The following is a 17,379-nucleotide window of genomic DNA, read 5'->3' on the forward strand; positions in this document are numbered from 1 at the left end:
TGCTGAAAAATGACATATCCCCATCCAACATACCACGTGCTTCTTGTACGCATTGCTGTATCCTTTGCATCTTCCATGATACATCCAAGCTGATCGAACAGGGTGAATCCCACAGTTGCCATGACGACGCGTGGTGGATGATGGCAGTAAATGTTGCTTTGAGCACCAAGACGACGACAACGGCTATCTCCAACAAGAATCCAAAGGAACAAAGAGCATCGTGCTTGCTTTGTTGTTGTTGTTCCTACTGCAAATGATGGTTGAGTACTTCATTGTATCCATGTATCATTGTATTCACCTTCCAAAGAAGCACCACACTCGCGTGAGCAAGACAAAAAATTTGGTTGGAAACAGGGTCGTTGTGAATGGAATCGAAGACCAATCGGGGATCGACAGGTCGGCGAACACCATACGCCTTGAACTCAATGAGACACCATTCAACGTTGCTGGGACAAGATCTGCTGTAACATTAGGCTATGAATGGGGAGCTGTCGTTGCCAAGTAATGGTGGAGCGGCATAAGAAGAGCGGCGCTATTCCAAGTCGCGGAGCTGACCCTTATCGAAAACTCTCCCAGTGCTTCATGAGACGCGCACACAATATAAAGCAGTGATGCATGGACACATATAACGGTGGAATTTAGCCTTTAGATACATGGTTCAAGGATAGATAAAGGCGTGAATCAATATAAATGACATGCAAAATAGTCCCCTGGAACTGAGCAGCTCCTGCAGGTACATAATACATATCGTTATGAATGTGTCCTTCCATTCGGAAACTTTATTCCAACATGACGCATGCAGTAAATAACGCAATGGTATGCAGCATCACCCTAAGTCGTACATAGCAGGCTGTATACAGTGTATGTTGTAGTAGAGCGAGGGATCTACTACGTATATTATTCACGCCTAATGTACTGCTAGGATTTGGCAAGCTTCTAAACAAGATGGATTATACTTGTTTAATATTGACACCTATGCAGCAGTAACAGTAGACGATATGCGTAGCGCCAATGTTCTTCATCCTGCATATGTTGTTTGCTCTCCTTTTCATGCAACTTCTAATATTTAAAGGATAAGGATGATCAACAAGAGCCATCCATTAGTTCCCTTCCACCGCCATCTTACAATTCTTATGAAGCTGATCAGTGTTTTTGAAGTACTGACCATGGTAGCGTCGACGCTTGCTGCCACTACTGCGCCTGGCACATGTGAAGGAAAGTTGCCCAAATTTACAGTGGACAAATGCAACAACCAACCTTGCACCTTTGAGAAGAGAAGCTATTCTGGTGAGAAATCAGCCGCAAGTAAGTTGTAAAAGGTATTCCATCCAAGAGTTTGATTACTCAAAAAGAACGTAGGTGCACTTGTTTCTTGCCACAAGCCTGATGGAGTTGATTGCACCAGCGTTAGTGTGAAGAATTGTCTTGTCAATGGATGCTCACTTCTGAATACCGCTTCAGAGTTGAGTGGATGGGGTGAGTATCACGTAGCACATGTAAGAAGTTTACTGAAGGCCGTTCCATAATTTTGCCAGGTATGCAGTGTGTCAACACCGTCCCCAAAGAATTAAAGCTCCAGCCATCAGCAAAAATGACTGTATAAAACAGCCAGAGACGTATGATACAGTATAATGAAGATACGTTTAGTACATATGACCAGCATCGGAAAACAAACAAATACATAAAAGGTGTCAATCACTATGAGCATATACATTAAAGCTGACCGCCCAGGCAGGTTACTTGCTTGACAGCTCAGGGCTGAGACACCCGCTTATTGACATCACGTGGTTCATGATGCTCTTTGCGGAAATGCACTCCCCCAAAATGGCAGGTCAAATTGCCAACAACGACATCGTCTCTTTTATGTGAGGTTTCTTGAACGTAATCAACCCTCGATATGGAAGATGGTTTCGTTAAAGATGCGTTAACCCGAAACCTTTAATTAGCGACGCTGCATGCAGCCAGCTGAAAACAAAGACCTCCACCATGCTGCATCTCGCTACTCCTCATACTAAGCTAACTATATTCCATGAACCACATTGTGCATGTCTTTGAGCGAAAGATGCATACTATAGGTGTCCTGTAATTTGGAAATGTTCTTGAGACGTAAAGAAAGATAGATACTTCTTGTGCATAATGTAGTATGGAAGTAATAGCATCGTTGCACCACCCCCCTGCTAATAGAACTGTATGGTCTTTTTATGATATGCCGCTTTAGATTCCAAAGTTTATTCAAGCTACCCTCCAAAGTAGGATTAAATCTTCTTTATCAAAGAGTCAACTAGGTATGATATAATAGATCCGCAACTTGCATAGCCAAATTTGGGTAGGCCACAACAACATCCTTCAAATGCTCATCAACGAAATAATGGCTACTTGTTCAAAGTTGAAATGTTGACATCCATCATGGATACTGGTATCCCCAATACGCAAATCTCCTTCCTCCATTCAGTAACTTTGTCCTTGCAATGGCCATCTCTTTTCCTTTGGAACAAAAACGTTTCAGGAACCGCAAACCTCCATAGAAGAGCATTATATGGCTTGATGCAATGATACTTGAGACTGTGCCAGAGTCAGAGTCACTGTTACCAATCCTATAATGGTAGCACATACCTCGTGATCGTAAGAGAAAGCTGTAATATTACACTGGAAAAAGAGCATCGCCCAAAAAGATCCTGCATCGGTGCTGTAAGCCTCAGCCTGTTGTTGAGTTGTTCCCAATTCGATATCATGAAATAGAGGCTAAAGCAAATACAGTTTGGTCAAAGAACATTGATATTGAAAAATGACATACCACATCCAACATCCCACTTACTGCTCATGTCCTTTGCTTTATCCTTTTCCTCTTTCAGGTGCATCTATGCGGGTCGAACACCAGTAGCCTTGACGACGCGTTATGGATGATGGCAGTAAATGTCGCTTTGAGCACCCAAGGCAATTTGCAACAAAAAGCAGTAATAGCAGAGAGTATCCCTTTAGTTTTGCTGCTAATAGTCCTTCAGTACTTCATTGTACCCATGTATCATTGTATTCACCTTTCAAAATAGCACCAGACTCACGTGAGCAAGACAAAGGATTTGGTGTGAAAGTAGTGCCGTTGTCAATGGAATCCAAGACCCAAATGGCGATCGACTTGTCGACGAAACCATACGCGTTGAACTGAATGAGACACCATTTAACGTCGCTGGGACAGGGGTAGTTGTAACATTAGGCTTTGAATGGGGAGCTGTCATTGCCAAGTGCGGTGGAGAGGCACAAGAAGAAAGGTGTTTCTCAAGTCGCGGAGCTGACCCAAAGATGGAACTAGTAGTGCTTTTGAGACGCGCTTGGCTTTCCTGTAAGACCATTTTCAAGTGTAGTAGAATAGTAGAATCCTTTATAGAAATAAAATAGGCCCCTGAATGATCTCGTTACCGAAGACCTTAATGAAAGTTTCTGGCAATGCAGGGGAGTACTCCTGGATTCTGCCATGTAGCATTTTCTTACTAGTAATCTGATTATGTGCTGTAGCATAGGATGGTGTATGATGTGATCAAGTGGGAGGTCTATAAATATATGTACGTTCATGATGCACTGGGATTAGGTATGTAGACGCTAGACAAAATGGTTTATACTTTGCTTCTATGTATATACATCGGGTAGTAGCAGCAATGCTCTTGTTCATGCTAATGGCGCTAAGGCTGCATAGCTCTCCTTTTTCGAGTTGGATCTAATATATAAAGAACAAGGATGATGATCAGCAACCATCCATTCGTTTCCTTTCACAGCCATCCAACAATTCCTATGAAGCTGATCAGTGTTTTTGGAGTGCTAGCCATAGTTGGGTCAGCGTTCGCTGCTACTACACCTGCTACATGTGAAGGGAAGATACCAAAATTTACGGTGGACAAATGCAACAACGAACCTTGTACCTTCGAGCACAGAGGTCCTCCTTCAGACCCCTATGGATCCACCGGTAAGTTGTAAAAGGCGATTGATCCAAAATTGTGATGACTCAAAGAGTTCCTAGGTGTATATGCCTCGTGTCATACGCCTGTTGGAATTGACTGCGACAAGTTTGGACAGGATGGGAAGAAATGCATTACCAACGGATGCTCTGTTGGGTGGCCAATCTCATATTTTGGTCACGGTAAGTGATAGCACGGCATCATTTGGAGCAAAGATGTTCACTAAGGGACATTCCATGACTATACAAGGTGTCAGATGTTTCAAGGAGATTCCCGATGGCTCAGTGGTCAAGGCACCAATAGAAATCCCCAGGATGTAAACCAGCAAAGGTCCTATGATGCAATAAATAAACATCTACTAGCATTGAAAGATCATCAAATAAAGTCTTTTACTATGTAGTTACGAGTCATTACCAAAGCCTATTACTTGCTCGGCAGTTGAGAAGACTGGCGGATCCGTTTATTGATAGAACTTAAAATGCTGCTGCATGCCACGGGTTGATAACATAGTACCTCTTCGCCATGCACCATCGCCCTACGTTTACTAAACTAGATTTTGTCACCTTGCGTATGGTTATGAGCGAAAGGTGCTTGGAGTTAACACACAAACAAGGATCCTAGGGAGGTACGTACAACAAAGTAGACAAAATGATTATATAGTGCTTGCTCATATAGCATGCTTGTAACATCGATGCGACGTATCCCCAGCATTTCCCACTAGCACAACATGGTTCTCCTTTTATGCCGCATTAGATTCCAAAGTTTATTTAGCTTCCAATCTACATAGGGTTAAGTCTTCTTTATCAAAGAGTCTAGATATGGTAGATCGGTAACTTGTATGACCAAACTTGGACGGGTCACAACATCCTAGCAAGATAATGACATCAGCCTGAAACTTGATCGAAGCTGCGATGTTGACATTCTTCAGGGCTATTCAGCACGCGAAAATGAAGATCCCTTGATCCTGCTGCCGCCGTGTGTCCTGTATCCATTAGCCTCCTTTAAAAAGCGTTCAAGAATAGACTACATACACAAAAGCATTTCAGCCAGAGCGTCTCGTGAATAAAGGTCATCCAATTCCCTTCTTGTTGCCTTTCCTTCGATCATTGCTTCTCTGCCGTCACCCAAGACATCCTATATACCCCGGTGATACGCCACTAGACCCAGAGCTCATGCCATCCAGAAAAAAAGTTGTCAACATTTCCTCTCAGCTTGCCGAGGAACAAGGTATACATGTGTCACTGTCTACCATCCTAGCATCCTTTGGAAATGGTTCACTACTTACGCGCATAGATGAGGATGGGGAACAAGCAGCAAATCAACTGTGAGAGATGATGGTATGAGTATTGGAGCACAAATGTTACTATCTCTGGTACTTACCATTCCATAGCACTGGTGATGGTGCATGTTGTGATTCCATCGTTGGTGGCAACCAGCCTTGCTTTTATGTGCGTAAACATGCAAGAAAAATAGTCGTGGTTGATTGATAACGTGGACCACTGGCTCCAATCGATATGAGGCACATTTTGTAGATGGCGCGTACGTATCGTCCACGTGATCCGATAAACGTGGCATTATCTCCTTGATGACAAGCATATCAGCCATCATTCTTAACCCGGAAAGTAGAGCACTATATCCTCGTCCACGTACATTGATGCATTGATGGGTAATAAAGCGTCTTAGAATAGCGTATGTGTGATCAGCCGGCGACAGTGAAGGTGTTATGTATAAGGGAGCTTCCTGGGACCATGATGGATCATCGACGAAAAGTGATAAAGTATGCTGTTTGAGCTGGCAACATATGGTGACGAATGTCGCGAGAAAACCACTTGGTGAAGATTGGTTATTGTTGTCGTCATTGGTGAAGGGTTGAGATGGGAAGCAGTAATGTAGCCATGGCGTAGTTGTCTAGACGACGTCAAATAGCATCGTAAGGATGGAGCTGTTCATGTATTGAGCGAGGGTTGTTGTTGTTGTTGTTGCCATGAAAGAAAGAGTAGGAAATTCACCTGGCTTGCATTGCTGCATTTTACGTCTAGCGGGGTGTCATCATCATCCATGCCCTTGCATGTGCACACACACGCCAACAGTTGATGGTTCACGTACGCATTTGATTTATTATAAATGTCCTTGACGACCATAAGAGTTATTCTTTAAGATTGCTTTCATGTAAATACACACTATCGAACACGACCAACAGGTCGCGGTAAACATCAGCCATATTTTGAGCAGTGGACAAATCAAATTGACGTGCACGATCACTGATGGTGATAAGTGGTATTGACCCCGTTTCTTTGGTAGTCGAGAGTGACGCTCGCATGAGATCGGATATGAAATGTTCAAACTTGTGCAAGAAGCACTGCCAAACTTGGTTGGGATCGGTCATTGTTGATGGGATATCAAATTGGAACACACCAAGAACGCCATACACATAATGAGCCGCATACTTACATTCCCGGCAAGATTGTCCAAATACTTGTAATAACGTGACAAGTGATCCAAGATCCATCCAATTCAAATCCATGTTGAACCTTCGGCTTGCTCTCAATTCCTTGAATGAAGGTGCTGGTGCATGTAAGGGTCGTATCCCTATGATAAACGTATCATCATTAGTATAGATTGTCGCTTGCGTCTTTTTTAAGTACATACCGTTTTCCATAAAGAAAAGAAGCATCCTTCCTAGCTTAGCCTCAAAGTGATAGAGATCATCCACATGCAGCATATGATCATTGGAGACTTGGTTGGCTGTTTCAGCCATCAGCAAGACATCTTGAGGTAGCACCGTTTCCTGCCACATCCACACACGCGTCCACCATATGCATTGCGTCAACAAAAGAATGTGATGATTCAGCTGCTCGTATTGATCCAGAAAATCATTCAATGACCTATCGGCACTTGAGAAATCAGGGTCCATATCCCACATGGAATACATTTGCGGTATGATATCCGGGTCACAGTCAATCATGGCAATGCATCGTGTACAGCAAGCATAAACATTGCCGAGAATGTCAAAAGGGAAATCATTCGAACGTGCACACAAGACATCGATCCACCAGTAACTATCAGGTTTGTCTTCAAGTAGCTTGAGTAGCGTGTTTCGCTTTTCCAATCGCATCGGAACGGGTTCCATTGGATGGCCATTTTCATCCTCCACGTAATTGAAAATATCATCCCACATGTGTTGATTGGTCTTGGAGATGTTCCAAAGATGGGATAATGCATACCATGTCGACGGAGTGAGTTCCCCTTTGTTGATCCTTTGCATGATACGATTTCGGTGGTATGAGTCGCTGGCAGGCTTTACAAGCTTCATTTTTGTCTTAGCGGCAGGAGATACATAAAGCAGCAGAAACTCAGAGTGGCCCAAGAGCTTACAGAGTCTCTTTTTGAATCGTCGCTTTCGTTCTTCTGCCCAACCTTTATGATTTATGTGAATCTTAATACACCAGTCATTAGCAGACGGTTACATCATGGTGTGGCATGTGCTTGACATACGTACTTGGGAGGGATCACAGGTACTAGAGTCGGCATGTACCATATTAAAGAGGTCAAAATGTAAGAGTGGGAGGGGTGGGAACAGTATTGGATATTCTCATTCCTTGTGTATTTATATACATGCATAATGCTAAAAGACGCATGCGTTCGTGCACAGAGATTTTGATGCATTTCTCATACTTTATAAGCTGCACGACAGGTGGAAGGAATAAGATGTCTTGGTACATGTGATCAGTGCATACGCTAACAAATAAGGAAATCTGGGTGTTGGGATGTCAAAACAAAGAATCCAAAGGGGCATAGGATGATGGTTGAAAAGAAGATCTCTTTTATTTCCTCATTTGCTATTGTGCTTCGCTTCCCAGCGTCCTATGAGCTATGTCCTCGTTCTTGCGCTATTGGGCTTTTCATCTTCACAGCTACGTTTTGTGCCTTGTCATCCATCCATGTGTGTTGTCAATCCTTGCCATGATCCATGGTCCTCGTTAGTCATCCTCTTGAATTGATAAATCCAGCTCTCGTTCCCATCACATGATGATACAGCATCAACACAACGTGATCCCATTGCTTTTCTTGCGTGAAGCATTCGTGTCAATGATTGACCCCAGGCCAATAGCAGTTCTGGTTATTCATACGTCTCGTAAAGTGCCTATGCAACAATAAGCATGTTAGCCATCTTTTCTTTTTCATTCTACTACCATCTCTTACCTTGAGCAACGGTAGTCCTTGTAACAACGTGCAACCATCTTAGTAACGTGTGCGTGCATATCGAGTGACAATCAGCTTGAGGCTCCTCAATGTCGACAATAAGACTCCCCGTGGAATTGGCTTGTCATTGTCAGCAGGTGTCGAGGATCAGGAGAATGAACCACTTGCGTAGTTGTAAAGTCATGTTGGCAGTGAGAGATCGCTGTGGTGGACGATGTCGAGCGAATAAGGTGTGGAAGAAACAGCACTGCATTAACGCGACGACGAGAGCTGAATTTTACGTGCAACCATTCCCATCATGCATCATCCAATCTCAACCAGATCCCATGATGAATAGATGTCCTAACGCCCAATACCAACGCACTTGATAGTAAAATAATGTATGATTATTCACGTCTCTTATATGGTACAATTATACTCGATAAGCAAATCACGGTAGACGTCGCTCATGTTTTTAACAGTTGTCAAATCCAAATGACGAGCACGATCATTGATTGTGAACAATGAAGGTGGTGGTACATCCATTTGACTTGAGGATTGGTTACACACGTAAGCCTCGACAAAGTTATCAAGCTCTGACAAAAAGTCATGCCAAACTTCCTTGGGATTCGCCATCCTTGGGATCTCAAATTGAAGCACACCGAGGACGCCATAAACATAATCAGAGGGATCCATACAAACTCTGGTGGACCCTCCAAATGTATCGAATAACGTGATAAGTGATGCCAGCTCCTTTTTATCCGAAACGCGGTAGGTGTTGAATTTTCGGGAAGTTTTCAGTTCCTTGAAGGCGGTGGTTGGGGCATGCAGTGTCCGTGTGCCTGTGGATAATGTGTGAATCATCTTGCGTGATATAAAGATCACATGACGTACCATGTCGCATACAGCAAAGAATCATCCTTCCCAGCATCGCTTCATAATGATCAAGGTCATCCATACAAAGCATGTTTTCATCAGAGACGTTGGTGGTTGTTTCAGACAAAAATAGGATGTCTTGAGGAAGCACCATTTCTTGCCAAGTCCAAACACGCTTCCACCATTCACATTGCGTCAACGAAAGAAAGAGCTCATTCAACTCTTCATACTGGGAGAAATACTCATCGAATCCTATTTCTTCTTTGTCGGATGCACGTGGAAAATGAGGATCCAAATTCTTCATCGTATGGATTTCGGATATGATACCAGGAGGACAATCGATCATGGAAATCGATTGAGTACAGCAAGCATAAATGTCACCCATAATGTCCAACGGTGTATCGGTGCGTGCACACAAGACATCGATCCACCAGTAGCTGTCAGGGTAAGCTCGTAGTAAGGTGAGTAGCGTGCCACGTTTTTCTGATCGCATCCAAATAGGATTATTCCCTTCAGGATTGATTGGCTCCCCATGTTCGTCATCGAGGTGGTTACTGATATCGGTCCAAAGCTCTCCCTTGGCTTTGGCAGGGCCCCAGTAATGGGATAACGCATACCAAGTAGTAGGATTGTTTTCACACGCGTTGATTTTTTGTATCATGCGTTCTTGATGGTATGCGTTCTTGGCAGGCTTTACAAGCTTCAGCTTTGACCCATCATCATCGGGTACATGGAGCACCACAAAATCCTTATGGTTTAAAAGTGCAGCGACTCGTTTTTCAAACAACCGTTTACGATTATCATCCCAGCCTTTCGCCTTAACATGTATCTATGCATGCATGCACTATTCGTTAATATGGGATTGGGGATGTTTCGTTTTGGCATACTTGGTTGGAGTCATAGGTATCAGAAGAGAGCATGATAATAAGCAGCTACAAAGAGAAAAGAGGTGGGAATTGAGAAACGAAAACTGTATTTTGCAGCTAATGCTGTGGTACCACAAGTACCTGTGCTTGTGTTACGTATGCAAAACGCCAACCGGACATGCCTTGATGTATGGTAATCTTTATGAATACCCAGCACGCATGTCATTTTCTTTTATTGGAAAAGAGTGCATGACAACGAATAAATGTGCCAAGTGGAATAAAGTTCGAGATAAAGAATGAGATGGTATCAGCTCAAGCTTACGAGATAGAGGAAAGGAATCTTGCAAATCAGTCATCGGAATACGGAAACACGTTCCGGATGGGAATCCTATAGCGTAACACGACATGATGATGCATCTGAATGCCACACTTACACGAAAAAGTAAATTCATCTCGTAATGAAAGGAGCTCTTTAATTTAATACCTAGTCATTGCCTAGGGTAGACTTGATCCATCTACAGCATTTGAATGCTCCCTTCTTAAATCAAATCAATTATCAGGTCTCACGTGAAAAGCTGTGTACAGACATAGTAGGCCAACCATATCTTTCCACCAGAATGAGAATGTGCTACTTAAACACGTGACATGTTGGTATTGGAATAGTGAGCTACGGTGGTGTCTACGTCTATAAGCAGGGTACTGAAGGCGCATTCACAGTAGTAACTGTAGCAAGCGGGGTTGTGTGTGCATCACATTTGAAGGCGACCAGAGGAACAAAAAATGGCTCTTGTCCTCCACTCGCGCGTTTGCAAGATAAGGCTTGTACTCTATTTGCTTAATACAAAGCATTCACTCCTACCATTGCTTCAATCCACAAGATCGTTGCGTGAGAATTCCAAACGAATCGGTAGTCCATTGACGTGTCAAAACCAACGACAGCGATGCTTTACAACAAAGGTACTGGCGATCTTTCCCTAACGCGAGCTTCATTACAGTACAGTACTCGCATTCAAGCACTAGACTCGTTTTATCGCTCATGCTTGGTGTCGTTCACGTGCAGCTCTCTATTGTCTTGCATATACAGTTCCAATTGACAACGTATGTATTCTTCCCCACTTTTTATCCTTACATTCTTACTCTTGGCTATGGTGAAAAGGAAAGCGGATGCGATGGTTCAATTACTATGATGCATTGCGTTTGTTCTAGGTTGAACATGTTGGAGGATGACACCTACGAGCAGTAACAAAATATGGATCTCGAAGCATGGTACGTATATCATTGTTGAATCTACAAGACAAAGTGTATTAATATGCGGTCCAACAAGGTGCCATGTATACAAGTCAATTGCATTGATTTGGAGAACATCTATCAACGTAAAACGCTACGACACCAGTGGACCCGGTACTAGCAGCAGCAAAGCATTATCCATCTTTATTGGTTATGGTGAGTGGGACGTTCTTTCACTGATGTGCATGCATACTGATGTTAATGCGATGTCAACGATATCATAGTTTGTGGTCGAGCGTTCTGGTAGCTTCGTGTCACGTGTGGTCATTCCAATATATCGATTGCTTTGGTGATGGCGTCATTCGGCATGGTATTGAGAGTGTATACGTTCAGCGGATAAGAAGAGCGGATCACTGGCTAGATGGGTCTCTGATGGTATTGCCAAGACTGGAACTTCCTTGTAAGTACGAGAGTGGATGTGTCTTTGTTACCAAGGATTAACAAGGACTGTTGGTTGTAGCATCATCTTTTACATTAGTCGCTGCGACACTAAGCAACAGCAAACAGCACGCAATGCTATCTTCTATGGGATGGGCGGACATTACAGGTGCGATTCAACGATCTTTGGTGCGCTGTTCTTGAAAGAGTCCTCATTCGATATCCGTCAATGATGAGACAGGCTTTTGGTGATGTACAGGTAAGGGAACAAATCATCAACGCAAAGTTGGCGTGATACGGATATTAATGATAGTTTTATATTTTAGCTGTATGGCGTTATGAAGATGGATGGATGGTGCACGTGATTATAGGAGAAGGCTGAATCAGAGCATATCTATTACAGCATCCGCTATGCTTTCCTTGTTCGCAACCGATTTATCAGGGCCTGCTGAGCATTTACAGTCATCAGATTCGTCACATTCAATCAATGGCATCGTTATTACGACATTGCGAGGTGGACTTATCGATTTGCATCGTGTCATGTTTCCATCATCATCATCTACTTCTTGGTGGTGCTAATCGCCTCTCAAGAAATTTGACAACAAGGACGTTTGGGTGATGGTTCTTATTCACCTTCGGCGACTGGTGATCAAGAAGAATGTAGTCAGCCTTCAAATGTACATGGTCACGCTCTTTTTATTTATCAGCAATTCGACATACAACGTCGACATGATGCAATGTTTGCAACCAACACGCACTCGTATCACAAGAAGAGTGGTGGAGGAGAGGATTCCTATTGCATGGTGGATGTGGATGGTGGAAGCTATACCTGTTGGAATTCATTGATATGGATGAGCCAGACGAGGATTGGTGTACATGCTTGATGGATACGGACGTTGCTTTGGTTCAGCTCTCCTTTTGGTCATCAGGAACATGGATTTGATTAAGCACCCAACACGCCTCCTCGACGAGATTGATGTCACTATTTCATGATGGGAGTGGACACCCTGGCAAAGAACCCGATTTCATCACGAATGCATCAACTTTTTCATGCACCCATTTATTCAGCTTCTCGTAAACTTTCCAGATTTTCATCCACTCACTTTATCAGCTCATGCACGATCCCCCAACGAGAGCTACCGGTTTATGCATTCCCCAACAGCAATACACTGCTTTTCACACGCCCACGGATCATATAAGAAAGGATGTTGTTGCCCATCATTGTGCTCCACCCATTTTCTTTCCTGCATCCATTATATCTCTTTGATTGCTTATATCGCCATATCACGATTATGCAAGAAACAGTGGCATTGAAGGGGGTGATGACAATCAAGAAGAAGGTGGCATTGGGCAATGATGACGCCCAACAAGTGGGCTTCTTTGAGCGGTGCTCACTGCAAGAAGATTATCGCGTGGAAGAAAGAGATGGGCAATCTTATGGAGGTGTTTGGTACGTTACTTGAGCAAGAATACTAGCACTGGCCTTATGAGTTTTGACTTGCATGTTTGTTAGGTCCTGATAGCGACATCATGAGGAAGCTTGAAGGCCTCGCTACAGGCGCCACGATCGAGCTGGTCGACGGCAAGGTCTTGGAGATCGATGGACCGGTTCAAAAGAAGGGTGATCATTTGATCAAAGTTATGTAACGTATGGCACAGGCAAAAAGTGGTTATGTATTTGACTATCAGCTTCTAAACAGACTTTTTCTTTGGTAGCTTGTAGTTTTTGGACCATCACCCAAAAACTACGTAACAATCTCAGTTGGCGGCACTGAGGTATCGCAGCACTTGGCTGCTTTGCAGCAAATGGTGGGTGCCAACCGAAAAGTGGCGGGTGAAGACAAACTCGATTTTTCCGTTTGCAAGATGGATGGCGAGTGGTCGGCTGTGCAGGTAGCACAATTTGCAAAGGATGTTGCAACAAGCTTGGATCAAACGCCACCAACAACCCACGACATCTTTGTATACGATGGTGTCGCTTTTGTCAACACCGGCGGCCACAATATCCAAGGTATATGTTATGCTCGTATGTGTCTCTTTGTTCCACTTCAACTAAGCAAATGTTGGTTTATAGTCCTTGGAGTCTGTCCCACGGATCAAACGAGCTCCATACATGAGTTGATCGGTATGCATTGATCCTCTTTAGGATAATCCAAAGCCATACTCATTATTGTTTTAATAGAGACGCTAAAGGGCGGGAAAAAAAAACCAAAGCGCTCTGGCGATAGAAAACACGACCCACTGCACTATCATCAACAAGAAGACATTTTCTTCGTTCATGGCCACTTTATGATTGATCACCAATTCAAGCCATTATCTGCTGGAATGCGGTATGTGATAATGTGGTCGAGTGGGAAGAGCTCATTGTTTTTACCAACATACATGTGAAAGGAAAAGCCTGTACGTATATACATATCCAGAGCCCATATCACGATACGATAGTTCACTCCTCCAAGCCCCCATGAATAAAGAGAATGAACATTTACATGCTTAATACCTTTATCTCCTTTGACCCATCATTGCTATTGTAGTCGAATTTGTGATTCTACGAATAAAAGTCTTACTCCTTATCATGTTGACACCTATGATACACAGTCGTATACAGCGAGGAGATTGCGATATACATCAGCCAAGTTTCGAGCAGCCGCCAAATCGGTTCTACGTGCTTCCTCAGTAATTGTGATAAGCCGAACTTGATTCTGTTCAATGTTGTTTGTGAATTGCGAACGCGTGAACTCTAACAAGAATTCATCCAGCTTGGATAAGAAACAATTCCAAACCACGTTAGGATCGTGGATGTGCTCATCCGTCCTTGGAATATCAAGAGGGAGTACGCCGAGCACACCATATATATAGTCGATTGCATACAAGGATTCCCTGGAAGATCGGCCAAACACATCAATCAAGGAAACAAGCAGCCTTGAATCCATCTGCTCCATAACACGATGCTTATCAAACGTTCGAGAATATCTCAATTCCTTGAAGGCAGTGGTTGGTGCGTGTAGTGGTCGTGATCCTGCATGATGCTGCATTAGTAAAACACGATTTGAAAAACAAACTCCATGTTTGCTTTACATACCATTCTTCATAAAAACAAAGAGCATTCTTCCTAGCATTGCCTCAAGGCGATAGAGATCATCCACATGGAGCATGCTATCCTCGGATACTTGCGTAGTCGTTTCGGCCATAAACTTGATTTCTTGGGGTAGCACCATCTCTTGCCATGTCCAAACACGCTTCCACCAATCGCATTGTGTCAAAGTGATGAGGAGATTATTCAGCTTCTCGTACTGATCAAGGAATGCCATGAAAGGCATATTCTCATAGGTATCCATATCCACATCCTTCATCGCATGGATTTGCGATATGACGGCAGGTTTACAGTCGACCATAGCGACGCATTGGGAGCAGCATGTGAAAATGCTTCCCATGAGTGTTGAAGCCTCTACGTTGCGTACGCAAAGGTTGTCGATCCACCAGTAGCTGTCAGGATGGTTTTTGAAGAGTGTGATCAAGGGCTGTCGCTTCTCAAGGCGCATATGTTGGTAAGGGCGGTCCCACAAATTCAATGGCTTTCCATGTTCATCATTCATATGGTCCCCAAGATCATGCCAGCAGTGTTCATCGTATTGCACTTTGCCCCAGATATGAGATAATGTGTACCAAGTCGTGGGTATAGCATCCGCTTTACTCTCGTTGATTCTTTGGATAATACGATCTCGATGGTATGCATTGTCGGCAGGCTTTACAAGCTGCATTTTTGACTCATCTTTAGGCACGTAGACCAACATAAACTCTGGATGGTTCAAGAGCGTCTCGATCCTTTTTTGAAAAAGCTTTTTACGGTTCTCGCTCCAGCCCTCTGTAGGAACATGAATCTAATATTATGGACATGTAATTCTTTAGCTTATGCTTGAACATCGATGATCCTACTACATGTGCTTGTTTACTTGGCAAGGCTCATTGTCGTTAGGTGTATCAGACATCATGTCAACTCTTGAAAGGAAAAAAGAGTGGGAAATCGAAAAAGGATGTTTGCAGCTGTTGTACATCAGTCCATGCATGCATACTTGTGTTACCTAATGAAACGCCAATCGGATTTGCCGTGCAGTACGGAAATCATTTTGAACGCTAACATACATTGCATTATTGCGTTTTGACGACTTTTTTTTTATATAGCGGTACAATACGTATCAATAATCTAATAAACGACAAGGCAAGGATGGAAGACAGGGTGGGAAATATCATAAAAGCGTGCGTGATGATGATGTTAGGGAGGTGGAGACGTGCCTTCCGAGATAGAATCATGTTGCGTAACCCTGTGCTACATGTCTACAAAGGAAATTCATGCGGTGAGCTAGTCTAAAACCCGTCATGCGCCGAAAAGGATGCTTTGCAAATATGATATTGAACCCCCATTCCCTCAGCAATCCATCACAATGTTTGAATCAAGATCCTTGAACCGTTTCACGTGACGCGTGATGCTCTTACTTTTCTCATCACGCTGGTAAAATAATCCCACCTTCCTCGTTGTCATACCCATCCTACCCCTTTCCATCCATCTACCCACAACCCTATGTTCCTGCATTCTTTTGATTCACAAAACGTTTCCTGGATGATTGCTTCTTTATAATATTCAATGACAAATTGTACATTTCATCTAATCTACCAGGTTGCTGGCTACCAAGAGTTCACTGGATGGATGAGTAACAAGGCAGGGATGTCAGTAATCCATATGATGTTGAGGGTTCCGCCGTCATTGATGAGCCATGTTGATGAGGAGGTGTGTACTTGAGAGTGATCCTCTTGGACAATAGCTGATATGGTATCATTTGGCGTTGAATCCATGTTGAGAGCGATGACGCGAACTTGCAGCATCGTATGCAGAGTCATTAGTCGGATCTCGTCACCAATATCACATACAAGCTTGCAACATAGCAATCCATCGTATCCTCGACTTGGTCCAAATCACACATTCTCAGCCTTGTGAACGAACACCGGTATCATAGTAAATATCTCCAGCGCAACATCCTTATCATCTCGTTGATCCAATGCCAATGTCGATTGTCAAATAAATGCTTCATCATCCCACATCCTCTGAACACCTAATCAGTGTTACATACGTTAGGCATGGCTTGACACTTTAATGCACAAATCCACCCTCTTCTTACCATGGCTTATAAGACTTCTTGCCACACCATGGGATCAAGCTTTACAGGACCAGTAGTTGTGTATGCTGGCACTTGCTCACGTGATAATCACTGCTGCTGCACGGCACACCCTTATCGACGATAGAACTATAGCTCCTGTTTGACTTTTGTTGTATCTTGTCAGACGACTTTACGATCGTAGGCAGTTGAATTGCAGAGGCTTTAGAGTAGGAATGCCTTCATTGAACACATTGACGGCCGGCGATTGCTGAATAAAAGAAAGAGAAGGACACCACAAGATGTAAATGGCAAAGAGATAGTAGCAATGTCAAGTTGAACGAGAGCTGGCGGTGTGTGTGAGAGAGAGAGAGGCGTGAAAGAAAGAATGCACACAAATGGATCTTCCCCCCCCCAATAGTTTAACCCCCAGCCTGCTTGATTGTTCCTGTAAGATCGGCATCATTCCATTTTAGCTACATGCTATTTGCCCATCTTTCTACAAGTGAAGCTATCAATAAATTATCCTTCAAAGACATCCAAATGGGTTTATTGTCATTGAATGCCACAGCTGAATCCACGTACTACATACAAAGAGCAACAGCGTATAGATCTTGTCCTCTTTTAAAGCATATAGCGTATACTTAAAAGGCGATGTAAAGGGATGATGCGGATGAATCAAGACAAAGCTGCCAA

General features: G+C 43.3%; 4 protein-coding genes across 4 annotated transcripts; 1 reads left to right on the plus strand and 3 right to left on the minus strand.

Annotated features, from left to right (window-relative positions):
• Positions 1-6,093: 6,093 nt before the first annotated feature.
• Positions 6,094-7,260, minus strand: O0I10_011472 (uncharacterized protein; the record flags this gene model as incomplete). The annotated part of the gene is made up of 2 exons (XM_058491439.1): positions 6,094-6,536; positions 6,597-7,260. 2 exons carry the CDS (start codon positions 7,258-7,260, stop codon positions 6,094-6,096), a joined length of 1,107 nt encoding a protein of 368 aa, XP_058337786.1.
• A 1,289-nt stretch (positions 7,261-8,549) lies between these two features.
• Positions 8,550-9,925, minus strand: O0I10_011473 (uncharacterized protein; the record flags this gene model as incomplete). Its single annotated transcript, XM_058491440.1, has 3 exons — positions 8,550-8,971; positions 9,024-9,834; positions 9,893-9,925. 3 exons carry the CDS (start codon positions 9,923-9,925, stop codon positions 8,550-8,552), a joined length of 1,266 nt encoding a protein of 421 aa, XP_058337787.1.
• A 2,022-nt stretch (positions 9,926-11,947) lies between these two features.
• O0I10_011474 (uncharacterized protein) lies at positions 11,948-13,672 on the plus strand (the record flags this gene model as incomplete). Its single annotated transcript, XM_058491441.1, has 4 exons — positions 11,948-12,009; positions 12,871-12,986; positions 13,050-13,174; positions 13,253-13,672. The coding sequence occupies 4 exons, from the start codon at positions 11,948-11,950 to the stop codon at positions 13,670-13,672; spliced, it is 723 nt and encodes a 240-aa protein (XP_058337788.1).
• A 446-nt stretch (positions 13,673-14,118) lies between these two features.
• Positions 14,119-15,522, minus strand: O0I10_011475 (uncharacterized protein; the record flags this gene model as incomplete). Its single annotated transcript, XM_058491442.1, has 3 exons — positions 14,119-14,552; positions 14,616-15,414; positions 15,487-15,522. The coding sequence occupies 3 exons, from the start codon at positions 15,520-15,522 to the stop codon at positions 14,119-14,121; spliced, it is 1,269 nt and encodes a 422-aa protein (XP_058337789.1).
• Positions 15,523-17,379: the final 1,857 nt, after the last annotated feature.

Source organism: Lichtheimia ornata (assembly GCF_029851405.1).
Source record: "Lichtheimia ornata isolate CBS 291.66 chromosome Unknown scaffold00091, whole genome shotgun sequence".
NCBI lineage: Eukaryota > Fungi > Mucoromycota > Mucoromycetes > Mucorales > Lichtheimiaceae > Lichtheimia > Lichtheimia ornata.